Genomic DNA, 10628 nt, shown 5'->3' with positions numbered 1-10628 from the left:
TACAGAGGCATATCACTTATTTTCTTCCCTCCAGGTCCCTGCCCAAGACAAAAATCGACTTTCAGYAAAGCCTTAACACCAACCACACGCACTAGTTTTGTCTGCTACCAGCCTACTGCAGATTATGGTAAAGCATGAAAAGCAACAGTCGATTCCAACAYAGTTCTTTTTGATAAGTATAAACTTGTAGTTTTATATGCCCAGACCTCTSCTGAATTGAGTAGGGTTTCTGTATGTGGCCTAAAGGCTGAGGAGATAAAACAAGGACATGGGTAATTGCAATCATCAGGGCAGTGAAGTGAGAAGTAAAGGCCTTGGAAAGATGCTGGGGGAAGGAAGGATGGACATTATGTTACARGGTTTAGAAAAAACTCATGGTGCAGTACCACAATCCCCTACATCCCTCATGTTACAGGATGTAAATAAAGAGTAGGCTTTCCCTGGCATGCCATAGTTCAGCAGCTCCTTCTGCAGACTTAGATGCATATTTTTTCCTTTGTTAATTTGCCTTTCTGGCCTCCGCTCTGGATGAAAAGTTGGATAATCTACTCAAGGAAAACTTGTTGGGCACCATTGGCAAGTTAGATGCTAACAGAAAGACAGGAAAAAGAGTGGAAACCTAATCACAGAGAAGCTTCCTTGAAAAAAAATTCAAAACAAAGAAATACAAATCAATAGGCTCTTGATTAATAATCCCATGATTTGTGAATAGATGGTACACTGGCCTCTGTATAAACACTTGGTAAAAGCACAGCTATTATTCATCTTTGGATGCAATTTCTTGTTGCCAGCTGGCATCACMGAGTTGTTGTCTGTTGCAGTGTATGCAGTGGAGATCCTCAACAGCACAAAGAAGAATGTTTTTGATTACTATGAGGCCAAAATCAACAAAATCCTTAAAGCAAGTAAGTATCAAAATGTTTGACTCCTTTCATTCACCTGTAGGAAAACCAGTTGGATTAAATGCCAGCCAGCACAAGCYATGCAGATGCTTTCTGCTGCTGTGGAAAAGTAGGTTCAGATATATTTCTACACCAGGCTTTCAAAAAGGCTGATCTATTGCAAGGCTCATTTGCCTCACTGTTCAGTTCAGCTCAGGCAGGGGTGGTTTGTTTGGTTCAATTGTGCAATCCCAGAGCACAGGAGCTTCAATCCCTTCAGATGAAACTAAACCAGCAGACTGACTCCAGCTGCATTGAGTCCATGGCTATAAACTGGAGCTAGTTTAAGACAACCCCTTCAAAAAACACACACAGTGTAAATATTATGTCTTCTGCATCAACTAGTTCATTTTACAGACTGTTGATAGATCTTTATTTTTTCTAGTGCAGATATACCCACTGACCTCTGTTCTGATACTGGATGAAGAYTTGAATTATTACTCAATTTATTATTAAGCAATTGCAACCCTTGCAGAACAGGCTGAGTTGTCCACAGTGGCTTGCCTGAAGCCAATAAAGACAGGAAAACTTCTGTAWCTTCAATTTAATAACTGATAAAGAAATAGAAAGGTTTCTTTGTTGTTAGGTGCAGTGCAAAGATTTGCACGGTTCTTAGACAATGTCCTTTTGCAGGCCTGCCATCCCAGCTGCTCCCACGTGAACTTAATCAGCAGAGATACTCTTCAAAGTAATTTCTGGGGAAGCTGTCAGATGACATGTCAGACTTCAGCTGCTGTGCTATCATGTGGTCACCATTTTTGAGTTTGGCAGCCAGAGATTGCCTTTAAAAAGCAAATTTCAAAGGTTTTGAAATCTTCCCACCATCCAAGTTTCCTGGGTCCAGAGAGAGCATCTGACATACCAAGGGCTTTCTATATGCAGGGAAATTATAATGTCCATAGTGGTCAAAATACTGGCTAGGGGATATTACGGTGTTCTGATGCAGACTTTCACTAATCTCTTCAAAATACCTACAGGATTTAAAGGTTGTGCTCTGTTTCCCAATGCATTTGTACTCACAACTTACAGGCAAACACTGGAAAGATTTTGGGTTTTGGTAGTCAAGAGAAACATCCTTTGAATGTGAAGTTAAGGAAAAAAAAAATCTTCTCCCATTCCCAGATACCTGAAAATAATTTTTGGTTTGTGCTGTCTGATTCAACTTCTGAGCATCAGTAAGCTTTCAGCAGACATGAAGGCATGTGAGGATGAAGAAAAATCTAGGTGTTGCACCTGAATCAGCCTGTGTCTGAACTAGTGTTTTTATATTTTCTATTCTCTGTGGCTCTTCCGAGTGAGGTTGGCCTCTGTTGCCATCACTAAGTGTGGGTGAGAATCAGTAGAATAAAATCTCATCCTCTGACCTCATCATCATTTCCTTAACAATCTTTGAAGTAAAGGGTTGGTTCAGAAGACAGATGGAAACACTTATTTGTGTTTGGGAGTCAGCGAAAGAGAATTTTGCAGGTGTGTTCTTCTCAGATTACTTTGGTTATTGATAGAATTAGTGWACATGTTTTGGATGACTACTATTTATGCTGTCCTATGAGTCCTTCAGGAGTCTTTTAGAGAAACAGTATAGCCCATACAAAGTAGCACAGAGTCTTGTTTTCCTCTTTTTTCTTGTTCCCCTTCTTTATTATTTCCCATTACAGATTCTAAAACTTGAAGTAATTGTTTTCCTTAAATTCTGCTTGGTTGTTTTGAAACATTAATTTTCATATTTTTTTTTTTTTAATTGGAGATCTAAAATAGAAAATTACACAATAACCTGTTAAGGTAATAACTCAAATGCTTATGATACCACTGTCTGAACTGTATTAGGCCATTTGTGAAGCATATGAACTGRGAAAACACCTTCGTAATTTAAGCCCAATGAGGCATAACATGATCATTTTCTCAAGTGATTCTGATCCATCTCTGCATTCTATGTACAAAATAAAAATTCAGGACAACATAGGGGTGTCCTGAACAAAAGGGGTTATATGAGAAAACCTACAGGACTTATTATTCTCGCTAAAAATGCGGATGTATAAGTACTACATATAAAATTAATGTAAGATTTAACTAGGTGGCAGACAAGGTTCTTAAAGCTAGGTTACATAGATTASCTGTCTAGATCAAATTCTCTAAAATCTAGTTAATGTTAGAAAATTCCACTTCAGGTTTATATTTTACTTTTTGGGTTTTGATTACTAGACTTTCTATACTTGTAATATAATACTSTCTATTACAGCAGAAGCTGCACAAGTTTCTGTTAACTGATAAAAGACTGTGATGTAACTCACCTGCAATTTAAGCAGCTTTAATATTGAATTTGTCACCATGGTTGTGCTGGAAATTTCAAAATATCGCTAGAAAGAAAGTAAGCAATTAGAATATTGCTATTAGGTTCCTTTTTTCTTTCAAATGGGCTTTGAAAACGGTTGTTCTAGTTGAACAACACAATATCTCATGACCTGAGGTTGACCTGATGAATAAGCATTTTTTCAGCTCTCATGCCATTGCAGTACCTGGGCAGCCTCCCCATCTGCCTTGGAGGCCTTTTCTGTAGTGGGCAGGGCAGTTCTGAATGACCAATCCTCTGGGCCAGAACCTATTAAGTTATTTTAATATAGATCATGTCCTGTGTATCAGAATCAGAGGGAAAAGCAGAAAGGCTATATCCGTAAAGTTCAGGTCAGGTGTTCTAAAGAGAGTGAGATTTTAATACTGACTGCTGCACCTTTCTCAAGAAGTCTCAAGATGTTTGAATTTATTTTCTTAGCTTTTAAGACCCCTCTGAGCCTGAGTGATCTGAAATAGAAGATAGCAGGTTTTCTATTTTCCTTGGCTTTTCCTTCAGTCTCTGAGATTTAAACAAACTCCACAAGGTCTGAAAGGTCCTAAGGTCTATAGAAAAATAGCTCCTTCAATAACTACTGCAAGGGCCAAGACAACCAGCTAAGGCAAAAGTGGTTTCCTCTTTGTCAAGTCATGCTAAAGGAAATGTGTCCTACCATAGCATAGCCATTTATTCCCATGTCAAGCCCCAGTTCCCATGCAAAATATTACCTTGGCTTAGCAGTGGGGCAAACAATCATAGGGGTTTGTGTCYTATGGGCTGCACTTCTTCTCTTTATTAAAAAGGCTCATGGGGTTTTCTCTTCTTGTCCCAMAGCTGCTGATGAAAGCATCCAAGTGGGCGAGCGCCGACAGTTCCTGACACGCTCCATGTGCAAGTTAAACATTGTCCCTGGCAAAGGCTACCTCCTCATGGGGAGAGATGGGGAAACAGTTGACTGCAACAACAAGTAAGTGCAAAATGCTTTTTGAGCAGCAGCAGATACTATCGTGGACCATAAAGCCAGAGGAAGCTCAATCTATTAGAATTCCTTCAGAGAGAAAAGGCAGCACCAAATTTCTCAGGGACTGAGATGCAGAGTTCCGCTCCATAGGCAAAAGGGGGCCACCCAAATCTAATTGGCTCAGGGATCTGTGCAGAGCCTGGTTCCCAGACTTCTCTGAATCAAGTATGGCCCTGATTCCACCAGGTTAAAACTCCAAAGCTAGAAAGGGAGAATGGGAAAAGCGACACAGTCCATCTACTGCAGATGCCTTAAACAGCTTCTGCATTTGCAAAAGAAATATGTGGGACTGTGACTAAGAGCTGCTCCCAAAGTTGCTGCTATATCATGCATGCAAATAGCATGTTCTTCTCATTTTTCACTGTCACATTTTAATGAAAAAAGACAATTTATCTGAGTAGGTATTTATCCTGACAATATCAAATATTCAGGGAAGAAGACATCTTAAATGTTTCATTTCCCTGCACAGAACTGGAGAAAGGTAGTGCCYCTGAAAGTTTCTGGAGAGGACATCTGCATCTAGTTGTGAGCACCACTTCCTAAAAGCTTTAAAAGCGCCATCTCYATCTCTGTATGACACCAAAGTGAGTGCCTAAGGCAACGGTCTGCTTTGAAAGAAGCCTGATAGAGCCTGGGCTGTCCCAGCAGGGGTTTAACCTCCAAAATCTTCTCCAGTTCAGTCATGAAATACTGGAAGTTACATGGCTTTTCATCACAGAAAAAAGGGAAACTTTTTGGGATACTCTGTTGGAATTAAACTCCCCTTCATTATATTCCACTGGTGGGCACCAGGGCCTTTTGTGCCACTCTGGAAAACTCCATCAGAAACTTAGTCCAAGCTCACCTGACACACTCCAAGCTCACCTGACACACTCAAAACACAAGTACTGCCAGGTCTGTCCCAGCTTGGCACTGGGACACTTCCCAAACTTTATTCAAAGCTCAGTTAATCTTCTGGTGTAACTAAGTTTCAGGCAAGTTTTTTGGTTAGAATCGCTCCTGATCTCAGAGAAGCCTCCGTGGAAGGATGCAGCAGCTCAGGGATTATGCTTTCACATTGCTCCCTGTTGGAATAATGACTAACCCTCTTTACCTGTCCCATTTTCACTCAGGATGCAATACTTACTCGATGCACAAGCCTGGGTGGAGAAAATTCCGGAGGCCAGTGAGTGCCGCAGCACCCTGCGCCGGCAGAGCTGTGCCCACCTGCAGGACTTTCTGAGCATGTCTGACAGCCTGTGCCACGTCTGAACCATGGCTCTGACCCCATCTCTCTCTGGGACTGCAGCTTGCCTTCTGGTGGAATTCTTCCTGCAAAGCCTGAGCTTCCAAGTGGCACCTGAAACTTTGCAGTGCTGCTCGCATTGCTGTTTGGCTGACTGGAGTATCCCTTCATGGGTGGGTGCGTGGGTAATACAACAAAAAAAGCAAYTACTCCCTGGTTATTGTGTTTGTTGTGCCTGACACTGGGGCAGAGAGAACAGGAATTYCTGTCTCCTCAATCCATTATACAACAGTGCTACTACCCTGTAGAGTGTCAATAGGAAAACATATTGTGCATGCAGATCTGATTAATCCCTGCACACCTGGACAAGAAAAAACTGTTTTAAAATAAGGCCAAGACATTTTCATRGGTCAAAAAGAAAACTGGGCATTCATGGGCTTACCTGTGTTACACTGTTGCTGAAAGAGAAGAGATGCCAGCAYTCATGCTTCAACACATCACCTAGTTTCTGGTTATAATTGTGGGTCCCGCTGACCCCACAGCTGGATTCCATACACTTCTGAAGCTGGAACTGGAAGTGCTGCACTGGGTATGTCCTGTGCTTGACCTGGGAGATGTGCACAGGCTTCTCAGGTTGATAGCTCACAGAGGGCACAAGAAAATTTTTAGCTGCACTCTTTAGCCACGTGYCTTTCAAGTTTTTCTCTTTTTTAGAGTTTAACTCAAAACTGCTCTATTCTTAGAATAACAAAAAGTCCATAGAAAATGTTTTGATTACATTGATAAGCAGATGACTTTCCATGGCAAGTTTTGCTGCTSTAGTTTGCCAGCAATGTGCCATTTGGCAGTCACGTCTGAAGCAGGGAAGAGCTGAACATGTCACCATCCTCTGATGCTCACACCACTCTTAATGGTAGTAGCTACCTGGGCACAAGCATTTGCCACCTGGACTCCAGTGCTACACTGCACTGAAAATAAGAAGGGCCTCTTTCAGTTATATGTTAATTACTAGGTCCATGCTGCAGTGGTTAATTTGGAGGCAAATGACCCTGCTGATAGGAGGAGCAGCAGTGATGCTCATGTGGACAAGACATTACACTGCAGCAGCACCTACCAGAACAGCTCCATCATGAGAAATTTCAGGTTCACAGTCACTGCTGTGTGCCTCCACTGTGAACAGGCCAGCTAGTTTTGCAGGCTGAAAACTCAAATTTAGTATCAGCTGAACTTGGATATCAACAACATCTTCCCCTGTTCCATCTTCAGCTGCCAAGCATTGCATGGATGGAAGGTAGGGAAGGCATATTTTAGGAAAACCTGCATCACTGCTTCATGACATATGCAAAGGAAGATAAGAAATCTGCTAAGGTGAAAGACAGACAAATTAACAGAGGACCTCAAGGTTTGCCCTGGCTTTCACATTTAAGAAATGTGACTGTAATGCCTGATCATACATCCTCTTTATTTTATTACAGAGCTTATATAAATGTCAGTGATATGGCAAAAAGATACAGCTAAGGTCAGTAAAGCAAGTACTAATTTCTATTAATATAAGATAAAGAATAGGCTGTTCCACTGACATACCAATTATCCAGTAATTCTGCCAATATTTATGAAATAATACCTCTAAGGTTAAGAGCCAAATCCTTCCTTTCCACTTCACAGGGCTTAAGTACCAATGTCTRACCCTTCTGCTGTGTGGAGTACATCAACAGCTCAGAGGCTCCTGCRTAGCAGACAAATCACCAAATAATTTCAACACTCAAGACTCTGTAAAGTGTGGTGAAAGCATCATTAAAGTTTTATAATAGGTCTAACATACATTTTAYGTATTTTCTTCCATTTTACTCGGAGATGAGTTCCACTAAGCCAGAACTGCTTAGTGTCTTAACTTAGCAAATGCAGTCTCAGGGTGGGGGGAATACCTGGGAACAAATTCCTAAACTCAGCACATTGATACTCAACTAGTTGAGGAGAGTTAGAGGTCAAGATATCACCCCTCACCACTAGGAACAAAAAGCATGCATCTAAACTTGACAAAGTAACATCCAATACTTCTCCATGAGAACTGTCTTACACATCCTGATGCCAGCTAATAATGAAGGCTCCAATTAGAAAAGGGGGACATGAAATTGTGCCTTCTAGTGAACGGARCCCCTAGCTCCCCAAAACCACCACATACCTGCTCTGATTACCCCAAACTCTCAAGCCTTTTAAGCACAAAATGAATTAAAGATGCTAGGGAAAAAAAAAACAAAACCAATAGTGAAGAACCAGTCACAATCCAATGTATCATTGACCTGGGTTTGCCACCCCTGTGTATGGATTATAATACTCAGAACTACCAAAAACCTCACTTGGGTCTGTAGTCCAGAGCAAACTAGGAGCTGCAATGCACCACAAAAKGTGAGCTCATAACTCAATAGTTGTGGAAAAACTCCGGACACTGGAGTAAGGTTCACYTCATTTTTTCTTGATATACTCATTAGGCTACATCACAAACTCACCTGACAAACAAATTCATGATGTGGGTCTCAAACTTGGAAAGCAAATGAATAACTCTGTGTGGGAAAAAACTCCCAAGTCTCCTACAGCAACAAAAAGATGGAGTAGACCCAGCCTCTTTAACMACCATGTACCTCCCTGATTTCTACTAGGGGCTGAAAAATTCTTGTGTCTTCCCTAGCTAGATCCTTTTTTCTTCTTTCCAGCACATCCCTCCATACAGAAGTGCATCAACAGGTGAATCAGTCTTCTTCATCCACGGGGTCATGTTGGCAGAAGAGGGAAATTTGCCCTGTTACTCTCAGTGGCAGCTTCAAGAGTTTTCATCTCCAGTCCGTGTTGGGTATCACATATAGATAAAACATACTTTTTTTTTGTTTGGTTACTTCTGCTCCCTTTTATTATTATTGAGAAAAAAATAATACCACTCACACCCACAAATCAAGGCTTACCAATTAGATGTTCTGTGTTCATTTTCTTAGGTCTCTCCCTCTGGGGATCCATCCCCTCAGMGGGAAGATCTAATCCCCTCTCAGATGAGACAGCAGCATACCTTGAAACTGCAGTGCWCGTGCAAAATGCTGAAGAGGGAGGCAGGATGAGAGAAGGAGAAATCCCTTGTACAAAAGTCTTCTGGGAGCTGGTTACCAAACACAAAGTCTTGTGTCTCTGATGTAACTTGATGCTATTCTGTGGCTGCCCTCTGTCTGGGGTGCACTTGGCCCAGCTGATTTTAGACCCGACAAAATACAAGCTGGAAATAACTTCTATTAATCCATCACCRGAGATTAAAAAAACACACGAACAAGACAGAAAGAGAAGATAAAGAGAAAACATGTCYTGTGAGGAGCAGCTGAGGTAAGGCCTGAAGAAAATGAGGCTCTAGCCCAACCTGAAAGGAGGCTGTATCAAAGTGAGGATTGGTCTCGTCTATCAAGAAACAAGCAATAGTGTAAATAGCCTCAAATTGTGCCAGGGAGGTTTAGATTAGATATCAGGAAAAACTYCACCAAAAAAGTTGTCAAACACTGGAACAGGCTACCCAGAGAAGTGGTAGAGTCCTCATGCCTGGTGGTATTTAAAGTACAGGTAAATGTGGCACTTCAGGATGTGGTTTAGTGGTGGGCTTGGCAGTGCTGGGTTAATGGTTGGACTCCATTTAGGAGATCTTTTCTGACCTATGATGCTGTAAAGCCAGAAGGCAGAGATGGAGTACTCCTCTGCTATTTTGGAGCCCAGCTACCGTTCATATCTCAAACAGCACAATAAATAAACATCCAGGTGGTTTCCACRCTGTGTATGATAGCTCACCACACCCTCCTTCACACTGTCCATCAGTAAAGGCTGAGCCCTGTTGAGCTTGATAGCCTAAAAATCACAGCAGAAGCATTTCCCAAGTCTTAAAATTGACCTCCAAGTAAAAGTATTTTTCACAAAATATTTTGACAATTAAACTAAGCACATCATTTCAGACTAAGCTATTTCTGAAGGCTGTAGAAGCAGAGAGCAACCCTCTCAAAGGCCAAGGCTGTTGCCTGTCGAGTAAAAAATGAGGGKTTTTTTATATGAGTTTGACATATAGCTGCATTAATTAGACGGCTGTTTTCTGTGGGCATTTGTTATCTAGAATATCGGTGAAGATCTGGCTCCARCTTCATTTCACCCAAGACTTCCTCTCTGCTAGTAATCACACTGGCCCCAGATGGGTCTCTCAAACCTGATTGTTCCCCAGAGAATCCTTTTTCACAGARAGGAAACCACACCCCTGAACTGATGTTTTAAATCCCACTGAAAGCTGTAAGCACAGCTTTAAAAATTAGGATCGACATGCTTATTGCAATATGCTCTCAAACATGTGACTGCTAATTTGAAGCCATTTGTAGCATTTCCCTTATTATTTYACTTCTAAACACTGATCAGTATGATCAATCCTCTTCAGGACAGATGCTTGCTTGGCAGGGTAGCAAGCATGAGCAGTGACAAGAGAAATGTGGTTTAATTATTTCAGAAGTAAAAACATATGCAAAAGTATCCATTTTTTTTCACTTTAGAACAGAAGTTACTGAAAATAGCTTAATTCAGAACTATTTGAACACYACAATTTACACAGCTGTTTATAATATCAGATAAATGAGCAAAACATACTATAACTTAACAGACATAATCRCTCCTGTTTATTGGCAACTCCCTGAGGTGACTGTAAATATAGGTGAGTAAAGCAGATGGCAGTAATTTGTTTTCAGTAACACCACAGTATTAATTTCATTTTAAATTCAGCTGCTCTTTTATTCCCCCCTTTTCCAAATTTTGAAATCAAAGTCAGGGTGATCTTAACATTTTCTCCTTGGGGCTATACTGGGGCATGTGGATAACTCATGTTCCAGAGCAGTTAAAAAACACTCAGAGAATAAAACATGAGAGCTTTGGGGCACAGCAGTTTCCAAGCTGCAAGTTCACTGGTGCTGAATAGGTTGGTGCAACCCTGTGACACAGGGCACTGCCACAAAGACTGAGTTCAAAGCTGCTTTAGCTACAAGTAAGCCTTAGAAGCAACATCAGATGACTGTGGTTCARGCTGGGGGCAGTTATTTCTGCAGAGTTCTGTATTTG

At 41.3% G+C, this 10628-nt stretch overlaps 1 protein-coding gene across 1 annotated transcript in view; it reads left to right on the top strand.

Annotated features, from left to right (window-relative positions):
- LOC130579768 (complement C4-like) overlaps nt 1-7711 on the top strand; it is a 43010-nt gene extending 35299 nt beyond the window's left edge. The window contains exons 38-41 of the mRNA XM_057376819.1: nt 9-127; nt 822-905; nt 4102-4234; nt 5401-7711. Coding sequence (XP_057232802.1) covers nt 9-127; nt 822-905; nt 4102-4234; nt 5401-5539 — 475 coding nt within the window. The 3' untranslated portion in view covers nt 5540-7711. The remainder of the gene's footprint in view (nt 1-8; nt 128-821; nt 906-4101; nt 4235-5400) is intronic.
- Nucleotides 7712-10628: the final 2917 nt, after the last annotated feature.

Source organism: Malurus melanocephalus, unplaced genomic scaffold (genome assembly GCF_030028575.1).
Source record: "Malurus melanocephalus ecotype Western Australia unplaced genomic scaffold, MMel_1.1 scaffold_292, whole genome shotgun sequence".
In the NCBI taxonomy this organism is placed as follows: Eukaryota; Metazoa; Chordata; class Aves; order Passeriformes; family Maluridae; genus Malurus; species Malurus melanocephalus.
Note: the sequence above shows the minus strand (reverse complement) of the source record. Positions and strands in the feature narration are given on the sequence as shown.